Here is a 16,605-nt window from a genome sequence, read left to right as displayed (position 1 = left end):
TAGAATGTCAACAATAGCAATTAGTGAACCATTCTTTTTTTTAAAAAGCATGAAGTGATAAAGAGAAAAAGTAGACAACTACAAATGAAACTGACAGAAACGGGTCCAACTAGATCAGTAATTTTATTAAATGACTACAAAAAAAAAAGCAAACGTTTTTTTCTCAGATTAAAATCCTTGCTCAAACTAGAAAAAAAAAATCACAGAGATATCAAATGATCATTAACACATGAAGGTAAATCTGAAGAAACAATCTACAGGCTTGCACCTATAATCCTAGCTACTCAGTCTGGGCAGAAAAGCTTGTGAGATTCATGTCCCAAGTTACCACCAAAAAACCTGGATATGAAGCTGCAGCTCAAGTGGTAAGGTGCTAGCCGTGAGCACAGAAGCTCAGGGGCAGCACCAAGGCCCTGAATTCAAGCTCCAGGACCAGGACACACACAAACACACACTTTGTATTTAAGAGACACATATGCATAACCATAGCAAGACTGAAAACAAAAGGCTGAGATCTGAGGATCATGGTTCAAAAGCAGTCTGAGCAGTAAAAGTAAAGTTCTTGAGATTATCTCCCATTAACCACCAAAAACAAGCCTTAGGTAGAAATGTGGCTCAAGTGGCAGAACACTAGCCTTAAGCAAAAACCCTCAGAGAGCACTAAAACCTGAGTTCAAGCCCAGAAGCAGCTCACATGCACACAGGCACACATACCCAAATAGATGGAAACAAGAAAATACGATCCTTAGATTTCAGCCTCCTAAGTGGCATAAGGCACCAGCACCCAACTTTTCTTTAATTTTAAAACATTCTTCCACTTTTATCTTCAATTTCCATGAATATTTTTATTCTTATCTTTCCATTTCTATCTTTTTTTTTTGGGGGGGGGGTAGTCATGGGGCTTGAACTTGGGGCCTGGGCACTGTCCCTGAGCTCTAAGCTCAAGGTTAGCATTCTATCTACCACAGCTCCACTTCTGATTCTTGGGAGTTTATTTATCTGACACTTCTGAAATTGACTGGAGATAAGAGCCTGGGCGGCCTGCCGGGGCTGGCTTTAAACCATGAACCATAATCCTCAGAACTCAGCCCAGAGTAGCTAGGATTATAGGTGTGAGACACCAGCACCCAGCTGAAGATATCTTAAGACACACTAAATTTGAGTTCTTTTCTAGTTTATTCACTTTGGGGTGCTGGGATTGAACCCAGTGCCTCACTCAGGCTTATGTGTTCATTTCTAAATTTTTTATTTCTAATTTTTGTCATCCCATTCCAAAGATTTTGACTACTCTGTGTTGTTTTTGCATGCTTTATGTTGTTTATGCATGCTTTATGTTGTTTAATGTCTTCTAGCTCACTCTGAAATAGTGTGTCTTTCCTTTTGCTTGAGTCCTGTGGATTAAAACTAGGATCCTGAGTTTGAGCTGTAGCAGAGATATCCACGGCCCAGTAATGTGTCTTTGAAGGGAACTGTAGTGCAATTAACATAGAAAGTTCATAAAATGCTTGTTACGGGCCCTTTAGCCTTACTTAATACTATTATGGCACAAGAGGTCTCTCAGCTTGCAGATACTGTTCTCAAACTGATAAGATACTTTTACACTTTCTAATCAACTTATTGGGGCTGTATGGGGTTTTCTTTAATCACATTCAGCATTTACTGAAATTGTTTCTAAGGCTAACATTTCAAATTACACAATAGAGAGAGGAAAAAATACGAAGAGGGGTTGGGAATGAAGCTCTGAGCACTTGCCAAGTAGGCTCAATACACAATGCATAAGCATCTTTCCTGATGGGAACAAAAAGAACAAGTCTGAGAATAGGAAGGAGTGCAGAGACCAGATGACAGAGCTGTCTCAAGTCCAAAATGATGGCTTTCATGCTGAACAGTAAGGACAAAGGTAGAAGGTCTCATAAAGAAGTCATACGGCGCCAGGCACTGGTGGCTCATGCCTGCAATCCTAGCAACTAAGGAAGCAGAACAGAAAAGTCTGTGAGACTCTCATCACCAATTAGACATCTAAATACTGGAAGTGGAGCTATGACTCAAAAGTGGTACGTTAGCTTTAAGCACAAAAAGTCAGGGATAAGGGCTAGGAATATGGCCTTGTAGTAGAGTGCTTGCTTCGTATGCATGAAGCCCTGGGTTCAATTCCTCAGTACCACATAACCAGAAAAAGCTGGAAGTGGTGCTGTGGCTCAAGTAGTAGAGTGCTAGCCTTGAGCAAAAAGAAGCCAAGGACAATGCTCGGGCCCTGAGTTCAAGCCCCAGGATTGGCAAAAAAAAAAAAAAAAAAACCAAAAAAGTCAGAGATAGTGCCTAGACCCAAGTTTAAGATCTATGACTGACAAAAAAAAAAAAAGTCATATTATGTCAGGCACTAGTAACTCATGCCTGTGATCTTAGCTACTTAGGAGGCTAAGACCTGAGATCACAATTCAAAGGCAGTGCCAGGCAGGAAAAGTCCACTAGACTCTTCTCTCCAAAGAACCAGCAAAAAGCTAAAAGTGCAAATGTGGCACAACTGTTAAGTGCATAAAAAGCTAAGAAAACTATGAGGCCCTAATTTTAAGCCTCAGTACCAGCATTCAAAAAAAAAAAAAATACACAGGCTGGGAATATGGCCTAGTGGCAAGTGTGCTTGCCTCGTATACATGAAGCCCTGGGTTCAATTCCCCAGCACCACATATATAGAAAATGGCCAGAAGTGGCGCTGTGGCTCAAGTGGCAGAGTGCTAGCCTTGAGCGAAAAGAAGCCAGGGACAGTGCTCAGGCCCTGAGTCCAAGGCCCAGGACTGGCAAAAAAAAAAAATACACATTTCATTGTTTTTCTTTATATCAAGTGGAAAGATATTTCTGGTGTTCTAAGCAAACCTTTGGAGATAAATTAGCAACTTGACTAATTTAGCCATTGCTGTCAGTTACCTTCTGACATGTGTAAAAAGAAAAAAAAAAAAAAAGAGGGAGAGATGGAGCCATGTGTCAGTGGCTCATGCCTGTTATCCTAGCTACTCAGGAGACTGAGATCTAAGTATTGTGCTTCAAAGCCAAACCAGGCAGGAAAGTCAATAAGATTCTTCTCTCCAATTAAACACCAAAACACTAAAAAAGGAGCTATGGTTCAAGTGGAAGAGCACTAACTTTGATCACATAAAAGATTAGGGACAAGTCTCAAGTCTCAAGTCTCAAGAATAGAATAGCAAAAAAATAAATAAATAAAAAGACAGACTATTTGTGCAGAAGTTTGGGGAGGTAAGAAGTTAAAAGTCAGCTGAAAGCTAATTACTTTTAGTGTGGTAGGCACAAAGGGATAAAGTAGAGCCACTGAGAGATACAGCAGGATACAAAGGTAGAATGCTAACAGATTGGAGTTTCAAGCTGGAAAAAATAGGAATACTAGCAACAGTAAGTTTTCTATAATAAAAGCTTGTTAAGGGGTGGGATGTAGCTCAGTGGCAAAGCGCTTGCCTAGCAAGTGCAATGTCCTGGGTTCAATCCCCAGTACCAAAAAAGAAAAGACAAAAAACAGTAGTAAAAAAAATAAATAAATAAATAAATAATTTAAAAATGAAAATAAAAGTTTATTAAATTTTCTGGAAAACAGGCATGAATTCCCTTCTTACCTTCCCATTCTCTTTTTGAATCTAAGGGCACTTTCTCCATAGTATAAGTAATGTTCCATAAAAACATATTTGAAAATACTTAATGTCTCATGAACAGAGAATGAAATATCACTATATTCTTACCTTGGCTTTTTTCTATATTATCTCCTTTTGTTTCCTCTTCTTTAATGGAAGTACTTATTCTAGGTGTCCTACTTTGCCCTTGGACTACTTCTGCTAGCAATTCTTCTTGAGAAGTTCGAGTTCTGGGAGCAACTGGAAGTGTTTGTTTCTGTGGGACTTTTACATAAAAGCAAGAGTTGGAAAGCAAATGCAATTAACACAAAAAAATCTAACAGTGACAACATCAGATTCAACATAATCCCTGGGTTTAATGAATTTGAGGTGTTCAACCTAGTCCAAAGATACCACCGAACATTCCTAAGACGGACATCTGACTTGTTACCGTAAATGCATGCAAATGGTATCTAGCACAATTTAAGCTATATTGCCATGAATACAATACAGCACATACAGATTTATTTCTAACCAAAGGCTGTTCAAAGCTGCTTCATGACTTGTAACTTAGTTAGGAAGAATATTTCAAGGTCATAGGAACTTTCTAAATTTATCATTCATATCATATATTGATGGTAAACCAAAGAGAATATAAAGGTCGAATGTTGGCCTTTGTCTGATAAGCTACACACCAAAGTCTATTTAATTTTACATATCCAAGGTCAGAGATGAACAGAAGCAACAGAAAATATCAGGATCAAAAACTGATGGCACTTTACTTCCCTTCAGGAAGGGGATCATTAAAAAAGATGCAGTGCCAGGTGCCAGTGACTCACTTCTATAATTCTAGGTGCTCAAGAGGCTGAGATGTAAGGATCCTGGTTTGAAGCCAGATTAAGTAAGAAAGTCTATGTGACGACTCTGATCTCTAACCTCCAAAAAGCCAGAGGTAGAGCTGTGACTCACGTGGTAGAACCCTAGTCTTAAGCACAATAATGCTCAGGGACAGAACCTACATAAACTGAGTTCAAGCCCCAAGACTGGCACAAAAAGAAAAAAATAGCAGGCTGGGGATATGGCTTAGCGGTAGAATGCTTGCCTAGCTAGCATGCATGAAACCCTGGGTTGGATTCCTCAGCACCACATAAACAGAAAAGCCAGGAGTGTTGCTATACCTCAACTAGTAGAGTGCCAGCCTTAAGCAAAAAGAAGCCAGGGACAATGCTCAGGCCCTGAGTTCAAGGACCAGGACTGGCAAAAAAAAAAAAAAATAGCATCCATCCACCCTTGGGTAAATTATATACACACACCAAAAAAAAGGCAAGGCAAGCAAGAACAAGTTCTGCTGGACAGCAAGTATCATTGGAAAGGGGAATGGAGAAGGTGGCAGAGAACCAATACAGTTGAAGTACTCTATATGAATATACAAAAACAGAACAATGAAACCTGCTGAAATTGTTTTAAGGGGAAAGAGGGCAATAGCAAAGGGCAATAAAGGGTGAGGTTGATGAGGTGCACAGTATACATGTACAGAGTGTGACAATAAAATTTCCCTTGTAAAACAATGCTAATATTTAAAAATTGTACCAAATAAAAACATACAAGATTTAATTACCTGCAGAATAGTTAGTTGTTCTTGTTACAGATTCTTGAGCTTCAGAGATAGCCTTCAAAATTAGATTCTTATTTGCTTGTTTAGAAGGTGGAAGAGAAGGTCTAAAAGAGTTTCAAAAATGTGCTTTCAAAACATTTGAAATTTCAGTTACATGATCACCTCCCTACAGCCCTCTGTGTTGTAAAATTTCTCCCCAACTTTAAATAAGTTCTCTCATCACTGCAAGTGATTTACAAGGGCAATGAAAACTCTGACATCTGACACTAATTATTTCAATACCTATCACTTTCAAGATAACCAGACAGGCCAGGAGTGTAGCTCTGTGGTAGAATGCTTGCCTACCAAGCAGTTAAAGTTAATCTACAGCCATGTTCAGTTACCTCCTTTCAGGCTTTGCTGGCACTGACACACTGCTGGACACACTTCCTGTTCGGGAGCCAAAATCATCATCCTCTTCCTCCTCTTCTCCATCATGACTGAATTTTTTTACTTTAACCACTGAACTTACCATAGGCAACTTTCTCTTCCGAAAGTTTTCATCCTGTAATCAGATAATCTAATCTCAGAAAACAACAGTTTTACCACAAAACATTTTTGTTTAAGAAAAAGGTTGAGCACTGATGGCTTATATTTGTAGGTATTCAGGAGCTAGGACCTGAGGATTACAATTCGAAGCTAGCCTATGCAGACAAATCTCAGACATTTATCTCAACCAGCCAAAAGTCAGAAGTAGGTTCAAGTAGCTCAAGTTGAAGAACACGGGCTGGGGATATGGCCTAGGGGCAAAGCGTGCTTGCCTCGTATACATGAAGCTCTGGGTTCAATTCCCCAGCACCACATATACAGAAAATGGCCAGGAGTGGCGCTGTGGCTCAAGTGGCAGAGTGCTAGCCTTGAGCAAAAAGTAGCTAGGGATAGCGCTCAGGCCCTGACCCTGAGTCCAAGGCCCAGGACTGGCAAAAAAACAAAAAACAAATCAAGTTGAAGAACACCACCCTTGAGCAAAATAACTAAACTAGAGGTAACAGTGTGAGGCAGAGTTCAAGCCCTAGTACTGGCACAGAAACATGAAGAAAGTAGTTATATTAGTAATTCACAATGTACTTCCTGGGTTCCTATAAAAATATAACACAGCCGGGCACTGGTGGCTCAGACCTCTAATCCTAGCTACTCAGGAGTGGGCTGAGATCTGAAGATCACAGTTAAAAGCCAGCCTGGGCAGGAAAAGTCCATGAGACTCTTATCTCCAAATAACCACCAGAAAATCCTTAGTGGTGCTATGTCTTAAAATGGTAGAGTGCTAGCCTTGAGCTGAAGAGCTTAAAAAAAAAAATACAAACCTCCATATTTGTTTTTTCCAAGTTGTTTCTGAAGAAGGGACTGTAAGTCTCTTCCAAACTGTTGAGCAATTCTGGTTCGCACAAACGTCCTGTTTCATACACCTGGCTGTTCTGTATTTCGAGTTGCTTGGCAGCATGAATACTGTTTTGCTGCTGCTGAAATTGCAACCTATTTAAATGACCACCACCATCTGCATTTCTACTTGCAGGTGGTCGATAAATTTCAATAGAAGGACGAGAAGAACCATATGTGAGTGTCACTGTAGGTTTCTTCTGAGATAATGGATTCTCTTGTACAAAATTAAGGTCTTCATCGATGAGGTCATCTGGCTCTGGCTTAATATCAATCACATCTTCAGAGAGGGCCGGCTCCCTCAGGGGTTTCACTGTTGACATTAGTCGGGTTGCAGCACCATCATCATAAGTCTGTCTATGAAAAGAAAACAAAGCATATTATAACCAAATTAGAACTGTTTTTAAAATACAATACATATACATATATGTATATATATATATATATATATATATATATACACACACATATTTTGTGTGTGTGTGTGATACTAGAGTTTGAACTCAGCACCTGCAAGCACTCTTCCACTTGAGCTATTCCAACCAACCCCTTTTGTTTTGGGGATTTTATTGGTGCTAGTGCAGGGTCTTGAACTCAGTGCCTGAGTGTTGTCCCTGAGCTTTTGTACTTAAGGCTAGCACTTTACCACTTGAGGCATAGCTCTACTTCTGGCCTTTTTTTGTGTGTGTGTGGTGGTGGTGGTTAATTGGAGATAAGAGTCTCAGAGACTGTCCAACCCAGGCTGGCTTCAAACCACTGTCCTCAGATCTCAGCCTTCTTATTAGCTAAGATTATAGGCATGAGCCACTAGCACTTGGCTTGTGTTGGTTATTTTTGATATAGGGTCTCCTGTTGTCTGAGCTGTGATCTTACCTGTGCCCACCCCACACTGCAGAGGACATGACAGGCTCATGTCACTGTACTCGGCCACTGATTGAGATAGTCTCTCTCAAACTCTTTTTTTTCCTCCAAGAGTTACCTTCAAACCAAGATCCTCTAAACTCCTCTTCCTAAACAACTAACATTATAGGCTGAAACCACTGTGTTCAGCAAAATTAGGGCAATTTCATCTACAAATATTCAAAGAGTACTTTTAAAAATTTAGGGAAGAAATGTGGATACTTCCTTTATATATACTAGTACTTTTAAGTTGCTTTTTTTTATACTTTGCTACATGTGAAATAGAAGATAATCACTTAAAAGTTATCCATTATTTTATTTAGAAAGTCACTCTCATCATCATTTACAAAAACGTCTGAAAATAGAAACTGAAAGGTAAGAAAGGTAAGATGTAAATGCCACAAATACCCATCGGCCCCCAGTAGACCTACATAGGACTCTTACCTAACACTAGTGGTTTTCTGTTCCTGTGAACTTGAAGAACCTCTGGAATCTCTTTTCTCAGATCTAGTATTAGAAATGGCCAGGGGAGGCACTGCGGCTTCATGCCTTCTCTCATCTCCTCGGCCAAAACTGTTCTTATTTGAAGGCACATTACTATCAAAGATGTTGGTATCTGGAGACTTTAGACTAGAAGGCTCTGGGAAGAAAAACACATGGTCTAGTTTAATCACCTTTCATTACTTTAAGCTTTCTCTCTCATTACCAACTCAAAAGCAAAAATGGTTTAAAGTTTTAAAATATAATCACCAATTACATCAAAGGTGATTTTTGTTTTCTGCCAGTCCTGGGGCTTGGACTCAGGGCTTGAGCACCGTCCCTGGCTTCTTTTTGCTCAAGGCTAGAGCTCTACCACTTGAGTCACAGAACCACTTTCAGTTTTTTATATTTATGTGGTGCCAAGGAATGGAACCTAGGCTTCATGCATACTAGGCAATCACTCTACCACTAAGCCACATTCTCAGCCCATAAAGTTGATTTTTTAATGAGTATAAATACATGGTTTAAAAAACAAGACACATTTTTGTGTACTTGAGAATCATTCCACACATGGTAATAAGTTATTCAACTTATTACTGAAATTCTAAGTAATTTTCAATTACAAAATAATGAGACAAGAAGTCTTGAGGTTAAGTATTTGTACATCAACAATTATATTTAGGGTAAGTTACACTTTCATATTTAAGTTTTTATCAAGTCATACTAAATTTACTGCTCTTATGTTTATAAAAATGTAGTTCTTTACAAAGCTCAAATAAATCACTGTTTTCAAAGTTATGGGCCACTTTTCCCCATGACTTTTAAAACTAAAGAATCATATGCTATGGTGGCAAAAATTCCCCAAACCCTCAATGTTACAAATCTTACCGGTTGTAACAGAACGAAGTTTATCTAATACACCATGAAGCCTAAAAACAAAACAAAAAGCTTCACTTAAGAGAGATTGCTATTCCATATTTTCCAACATTATAAACATAAATTATTAGACACTTTATAGATCAATGATAGGAAAATTAACTTCCTTTTAAGTTTTAACAAGGTTTATTTTAGTATAACAAGATTAAAGTAGGGAGAAAAACATTCCCTGCCCTCCATGCCAGAAACAGGAAAAAAAAAACTTTAAAAGTTAACTTTCTAATTTTTTTTTTTTAAGCTTCATGTGCTGGTGGCTTACACTTGTAATGCTAGCTACTCAGGAGACTGAGATAGGAGGATCGCAGTTCAAAGCCAGCCGGGACAGGAAAGCCCATGAGACTCTTATCTACAAGTAACCACCAGAAAACTGGAACCGGTACTGTGCCTCAAATGGTAGAGCACTAGCCTTGAGCTGAAGAGCTTAGAGACAGCTGCCCTACAACCAACAACAACAAAAAGCCTTATGGGAATATTATAACTATCAATCAAAAAAAATCATACTTTTAGGGCATAGCTAGCTAGCTCAATGTGAAGCTTAGGAGCATGACAAGTTCTTAGCACACCACACAGCCAGAGTTCAACTGCCATCAAAAAATAAAAAGACCAAGGACTCATCAAATGAGTCTTGGTTTAAACAAAATGTCACCCTGCTTCCTAATGAAAGACTTACACTACCATATACTAAAACAGAATTATGTTATCCAAACATTATTGACTATTACAACTATTTAGTCAGTTTGCATACATGGTTATATAAACTTTTTATATATTAACGCAGAAAATTGAGCCCAGGGCTTCAAGCATATACCAAGCAAGCATACATGCTACCAATAAGCCATAAAGCCAGCCCAACAGTTTATATTGAACTACTTATGTGATCTCTTGGACAACTTAATTCTCATAGGGAAAAAAGTAACTCAAATTACGCTACATAAGTTCACTATTTTCAAAATTAAACTCAGACTATAATCTTTATAAGATCATCTATTTTAGTACCTATATATAAGGGAAATTTGCCTTGAACTTCTTCCAATAAGCTCCCTGTAACACCAGAATCCCACAGTGTATCACTGAGAATCCCACTTGCATGTCAGTGTCCCAATGGACACAATTATTTCATGGCTTCTTTTGTTTTTGCTTTTTGGTCTGAGGCTGGGACTCCAACTCAGTACCAGATGCTTTCACTCACTGCCTACCACACTACCAACTGCGCCACATCTCCACTCCATTTCAAGGTTTCAAAAATCTCAGGAAAGGGCTGGGAATGTGGCTTAGTGGTAGAGTGCTTGCCTAGCATGCATGAAGCCCTGGGTTCGATTCCTTAGTATCAAATATACAGAAAAAGGCAGAAGTGGAGCTGTGGCTCAAGTAGCAGCGTGCTAGCCTTGAGCAAAAAAGCAGCTCAGGGACAGACAGTACCTAGGCTGAGTTCAAGCCTCAGGACTGGTTAAAAAAACAAAAACATCAGGATAGTGGAACTGGAAGCCATGCTTCAAGGAAAATACCATGCCAGCATGCAAGTTCAAACCTCAGAACTGGTATAAACAAATAGGATAATCTGTCTGCTTAGAGTTAATGAACATTTAGAAATAATACATAAAAAATTGAATTTACAGGGCTGGAAATGTAGCTTAGTGATAGAATACTTGCCTAGCATGCATGAAGCTCTTGATTCGTTCCTCAGTACCACATACACAGAAAAAGCTGCAAGTGGTGCTGTGGTCAAGTGGTAGAATGCTCGCCTTGAGCAAAAGAAGCACAGGGACAGTGTAGAATCTATATTAAATATCCCATCAAGTTATTGGAAAAGGAGATCTATATTTCATCTTTGGGGGGACTGGTAAAGGTTTGCTCAAGGCTAATGATCTACCATTTGAATGACAGCCCCAAGTTTCAGCTTTTTTGATGCTTATTTGGAGACAGTTTCATGAACCTTCATGCGTTGGCTGTCTTTAACCATGATCCTCAGATCTTAGCCTCCAGAGTAGCTAGGATAACAGGCATAAACCACCAGTGCTCAGTTCTATCTCCTATGTTCAATTAGCTGGACTAGCTCCAGTTTAAACCAACATCATGTCTACCAAATGTTCATACAGCTAGGTGCTGATGGATCACAGCTGGGAGTCTAGCTGGGAGACTGAAGTTCTTAACCCTTTTCTTTTCCAATAAGCAATAAAACTGTAATAAGTACGTTAATAATTCACAACCAAGCAATGTGTATATCCTAATACATGAGGACCACTGTACTCTTACAATGTTCTCCAAGTCACATAATATAAACTCTGAGAAATCCACAGAGTTTCAAGACATTCTCACAAGAGCTAACATTACCTTAGTTGCCTGCTAAAACAAAAATACTGTGAAGACAATCTTTGGTTTCAAGACAAAGTTGACAAGCATCACTTCCCTCATTAGTAAATCCGATTTCCTACTCAAATTAAGCAGGCCAAGTGCACTCAACTTTAGTCCACAGCAACTTTCACCAAAACTGATGGTTCCTAGACTAAACACATAACTCCTACCTCTATCTTACTCCTTAGTCTGCCTCAAATCTGGTTAATGGCAACTGGCCTTCTTAAAGTGATTTAAGCTTTTAGTCATTATTCTCACTAGAAGGCATAAGACCTTTAAAAAAAAAACACTCCAAATTTTACAGAAAATTTTGTTAAAAGTCGTGGCTGGGTGTCACTGGCTTACACCTGCAATCTTAGCTATTTAGGAGAATGAGATCTGCATATCATGGTTCAAAGACAGCCTGAGCAGAAAAGACTTTGAGACTTTTATCTCCAATTAAGCACCAAAAAAGACAGAAGTAGAGCTCTGTGTCTCAAGTGGTAGAACTAGCCTTGAGAAAAAAGAAAAAAAAAAAACCCTGGGACAGAATCCAAGCCTTGAGTTCAAGCCTCAATACTAACACTGACCACACACGCATATACCACACATACAGTAAATTTCAAAATATAAACATGAGTGGGGGGCTGGGGATTATGGCCTAGTGGCGAGAGAGCTTGCCTTGTATACATGAGGCCCTGGGTTCAATTCCCCAGCACCACATATACAGAAAACGGCCAGCAGTGGCGCTGTGGCTCAAATGGCAGAGTGCTAGCCTTGAGCAAAAAGGAAGCCAGGGACAGTGCTCAGGCCCTGAGTCCAAGGCCCAGGACTGGCCAAAAAAAAAAACAAACATAAGTGGGATTTTGTTGAAAGCATGCAAGTTTACAAAATGAAAAAAACCTGGCAGAAGGTGGTGGAGTAAAACTGCCTGGTATGAGGTAATTCACTAGAAAATGCAGTAGAGGAACCAATCTAATCCAAACAACATCTAGTACACAGTAATGTAGCAGGCTTTGCTCAGAGGAAAAAGTGGTAAGGTAAGATGCAGAAGTTAGCAAAAGAAACCTACCTACAGATGACATAAATTAAGGATTACTATGGGCCAGGCACACAGGCAAAGAACATGCATTAGCTGACTGATTTATTCTCATGATAATTCTGTACAACAGGTGAGTGACCCTCCTCCTTTCACACATGAAGAAACAAGGCCCCCAGAGCAGTCTGGCTCCAGAGGCTATGCTCTTAACATTTACAAACTGCCTTTCTTCACTGAACTAACTGGAATGGCAAGAACCTTATTTCAGACAGAACACCTACTCTGACTTTCCCCAAACTTTAGTCTGAGACATAGAGTCAGAAACATACCATACAGTGAATCGAACTGTGTTGTTCCCCAGAAACAGGGACAGGTCCTCTGTCATTTGGTCCTGACTTTTCTTGTTGGCCACCATCACCATAATGTAATCAGGAAGTTCTTCATCTATTTAAAAGGAAAAGCTTATCAAAACTTTTGTTTCCTTAATATTTACTGTTGATATAATTGAAAATACAAATCCAGCTTTCAAAATTGTATCTAACTCTAATAGAATTATGTTAGACAAGAAAATTCTTTTTTTCATTATACAAGTTAGGAAACTAAGAATTATGAATTGATGAATTCCTACTTATAAAAGCAGATATCTTATAGAAATCTTAAGAATACATTCATTTCTCTGAAAGAAATCTTAATAGTGCTCACACTCCAGAGAAACTTCTATAAAGTATATAGATATCCCCCAAGAATAACTGAGCTTTGTTTTCCATTTATTGATAATGTTCCAAAATAGTAACTCAGTTCTCTAGAGTATCTTTATCTGTCAGTGGTAGAAGCAAACTTCAATTACTCAGTATAATAAACTTGCAGCAATGTCAAACTCAAACCACCCAAAACCCTACCAAGCTTAAAACCACAACTTTAAGATTAACTCAAAGTGGTAGCACCAGCCTGCAGTCCTAGCCACTGAGGAGGCTAAGATCAGAGGACTAAGGTTTGAAGGAAAGTCTATGATACTCTTATGTCAAATTAACTACCAAAAACTAGAAGTGGAGGTGTGACTCAAGTGTTAAAAAGTACCATGTTTGATCAAAAAGCTAAGGAAGGGGGCTGGAAATATGGCCTAGTGGCAAAGAGTGCTTGCCTCATATACATGAAGCCCTGGGTTCGATGCCTCAGCACCTCATATATGGAAAATGGCCAGAAATGGCGCTGTGGCTCAAGTGGCAGAGTGCTAGCCTTGAGGAAAAAGAAGCCAGGGACAGTGCTCAGGCCCTGAGTTCAAGGTCCAGGACTAGCAAAAAATAAACAAATAAATGTTATTCAATATGCCACATGAATGCTTTATGAATGCTTTCATTTTCCCCAAAAAAGAATAGAAAGATATACTGAAAGACCAGGATGAGACCTTTAAGTGGAACTAGCTTTTTTGTTTTGTTTTAAATTGCAAATGTAACTACCCTGATTCAGGCTAAAATACTAATTTTACAACTGTGGCTTTGCATACTCCAGATGTAAACACAATAAACAGGCATTTTTAAGTATTAATATGAGCACAGTTCTGACTTCAGAGATCTGGAATCTCATATACTTTGAGAAAATTGTCTGAAATGGAAACTATCATTTTTCTAGGAACTATCAGCTTTAGAGTCAAACTGTCCCAGGTCTTAGTAAAACCCTTCTCAAGCAGGCAGACTCAGGCTTTCCTGTTTGAACAACTACAGATATTATCACGTACCTTTTCAGTGTTTTCCTGAGAATGTAAATATAGAGGGTATACACAGAGAGAACCAGCTAAGCCAGGCACATGGCCCGGTATAAACTCTTTCTGACAGAAAGCTCCTTACTGCAAGGTGGTAAGAGGAACATTCAGAGACCTAAAGATAAAACTCATTGATACAGCTGGACACTGGTGGCTCAAACCTGGAATCCTAACTACTCATGAGGCTGAGATCTGAGGACTGCAGGTTGCAGCCGGCCTGGCCAGTAACTCTAAGAGACTCTTATCTCCAATTTATTGCTAGAAGTGAAACTGTGGCTCACAAGTTGATACAGCCTCAGCCAAGGGCACAAAAGGCTAAGGGGGGCGGGGTTCGGGCCTTGAATTCAAACTCCAGTATACACATACATACATACATACATACACACACACTACAGAAAATTAAGCCATAGTTTTAGTTCAGAAAACTCAAAACGTTGTATTTATTAGACTTCGGCAAGAAGGTGTAGGAGAGACTGGAAGAATAGGAAGGTTGCTGATCCCTAGACTGTTCCGTGAAATGAAGGTGAAGAAGAACCAACCCCAGAGAGTATCAGATTTAAAGGAGGTAGACTGTCAAAAGCACGACGGGGGTAAAAGCACGGAAATTCAGTGAGCTGCAAACTCTGCATTCATTCTCTTAGAGGCTTAACAGCAACGAAAAACTTACCCACGTAAGCTCCTAATTCTTGCAATTTCCCCTTAATGGCACTCTACGCAGCGAGGGGGAGGGGGGAATAAAGCAAAGGTGTAGGTGAGAAGCGCGGCCTCGGGAATGCGGGCCTCCGAGCGCGCGGCGCGCGCCCCGCACACCTTCCGCCCCGGGCCCACCCCACCCCATCCCCGCGCGCCTCAAACCCCGGAGTCCTCACGCGCCCCCCCCCCCGCCCCGGGGCCTCCAACACTTCCCGCCCCAGAGCCCTCGCCGAGCCGCCCGGGGCCCCTACACGAACCCGCACCTCCCGCCCCGGAGCGGCCGGGTGGGGGCGGGGAGGCGCCCGGACCTCCCTCACCACCACCACCAGCACCACCACCACCACCCCCCCCCCCACGGCCCGCGACGCACGAGTTGCGCTTCGGCCTCCCTTGCGTTGCTCCCGCCATTCCCGCACGCGTCAGCGGGGTCCCGGCCGCGACCCCGAGGCCCGCCGCTCTCGCCAAGGCCTGAAGCCGGTGACGACCAGGAGGCGCCCGGCGGGCCGGGCCCACCGGCCCCGTTACTCCTGGCAACCGCCCGCCAGGCCCGGCTCCCCGACGGCCGCCCTGCACCGGCTGACGCCGGCCTCACCCGGATCTTTCGGCTGATCTCGGTGCCAATCTCCATGGCTCAGCGGCAGGCGTCTGGGTCAGCAGCACAACACGGCGCGGCGCTTCGTTCGCCCGGAGCCAGCCACCGACTCTCCCTCCCGCCCCCCCACGCCTCAGCTCGACCCTCCGCCGCCTTCACGGCCGCTCCGCCGTGTCCCCGCCCCCGCCGGCCCGGCGCCCCCGTGCGAGCGCAGAGACAGTGCGCCTGCGCACGCGTGTGCGCCTGCGCACTTCCCACCTTGCGGAGCCTGGGGCCTCGGGTGACCTCTGCTGGTGGCACGGAGTACCGCGGCGGGCAGGCGGGCCCCTCTTCTGTACTTGGGGAGTTCTCCTTCCTGTAAGCCCTCTTGCTCATTTTACTCTCCCTTGGATAGATAGTAAGGTTGAAGTAAATGTGTTGCAGGAGGATCACGGGCTCTGTAATATTTGGATTCAACTTCCAGCCTTCCCTTACGGTCAGCGATGGTATGGATGCTGTTTACTTAACTCTGAACCTTCCACTAGTTTACCTGTGAAATTGTCTCCTGGAGGTGACACTAACTACACTTGGAACCGGGCACCCAACTGGTCCCATCCAACGCAGTCCTTCCTTACTCTGCAAACACGGCTCTCCAGATCCAGCTCTGCCTCTCTGAGCCCTGCCCACATCATGGCCTTTCAGAAAGACTCTTCTCCCCTTTCCTTCCCCTTCCTCCTTTACTCAACTCCCCACCCACCCCTCTTCTTCCCTCTTCCTCTTCCTCTCGCCCTACTTCCACCCCTTCCTCCTCTCTTTTCTCCCCTTCCTTCTCCTTCTCTCCTTCCTCCATCACATCTTTTCCCCCTTTTGGACAACTTCTTCTTTTGTTGTTGTTTTTGGACAACTCTTTCCAAGACTTGTTATTTCTGGGATGATAATAATCAAAATGTTCATTTTTCTTGAGTTTTCAACTCCCAAGTTTTAAGTGACTAGGCCTATTTTATTTTCTCCAAATCCAGTGGTTTCAAATTCATCTTCACCAACTTCCCTTCTTGCATTCAAATTATTTTTCTACTGCTGTTTTTCTTATTTCCCTCCTTAGTAGCTCAATTCTGTCTGTATCTGATCACCAAATTTTGGGAGCAGAATAGGCATGGAGGGAAGTTTCTCTACTCCCCACTGCCATTAACTCCTAAGATTGGTTTCTATTAGTCATCTCTTGTTGACCCAGCTTAAACACACAAAACA

At 41.6% G+C, this 16,605-nt stretch overlaps 1 protein-coding gene across 3 annotated transcripts in view; it reads right to left on the bottom strand.

Annotated features, from left to right (window-relative positions):
* Nucleotides 1-15,522, bottom strand: part of Zc3h14 (zinc finger CCCH-type containing 14) — a 41,399-nt gene extending 25,877 nt beyond the window's left edge. Inside the window, exons 1-9 of one of the 3 annotated variants that reach the window (XM_048362890.1) lie at nucleotides 15,379-15,522; nucleotides 14,761-14,803; nucleotides 12,664-12,778; nucleotides 8,917-8,957; nucleotides 7,993-8,188; nucleotides 6,576-7,005; nucleotides 5,616-5,776; nucleotides 5,236-5,336; nucleotides 3,747-3,902 (exon numbers count right to left, since the gene is read on the bottom strand). In XM_048362890.1, coding sequence (XP_048218847.1) covers nucleotides 3,747-3,902; nucleotides 5,236-5,336; nucleotides 5,616-5,776; nucleotides 6,576-7,005; nucleotides 7,993-8,188; nucleotides 8,917-8,957; nucleotides 12,664-12,778; nucleotides 14,761-14,803; nucleotides 15,379-15,414 — 1,279 coding nt within the window. In that variant the 5' untranslated portion in view covers nucleotides 15,415-15,522. Of the gene's footprint in view, nucleotides 1-3,746; nucleotides 3,903-5,235; nucleotides 5,337-5,615; nucleotides 5,777-6,575; nucleotides 7,006-7,992; nucleotides 8,189-8,916; nucleotides 8,958-12,663; nucleotides 12,779-14,760; nucleotides 14,804-15,156; nucleotides 15,343-15,378 lie in introns of those variants that run through there. The other 2 variants (XM_048362892.1, XM_048362891.1) reach the window with 2 other exon arrangements.
* Nucleotides 15,523-16,605: the final 1,083 nt, after the last annotated feature.

Source organism: Perognathus longimembris, chromosome 14 (genome assembly GCF_023159225.1).
Source record: "Perognathus longimembris pacificus isolate PPM17 chromosome 14, ASM2315922v1, whole genome shotgun sequence".
Taxonomy (NCBI): Eukaryota; Metazoa; Chordata; class Mammalia; order Rodentia; family Heteromyidae; genus Perognathus; species Perognathus longimembris.
Note: the sequence above shows the minus strand (reverse complement) of the source record. Positions and strands in the feature narration are given on the sequence as shown.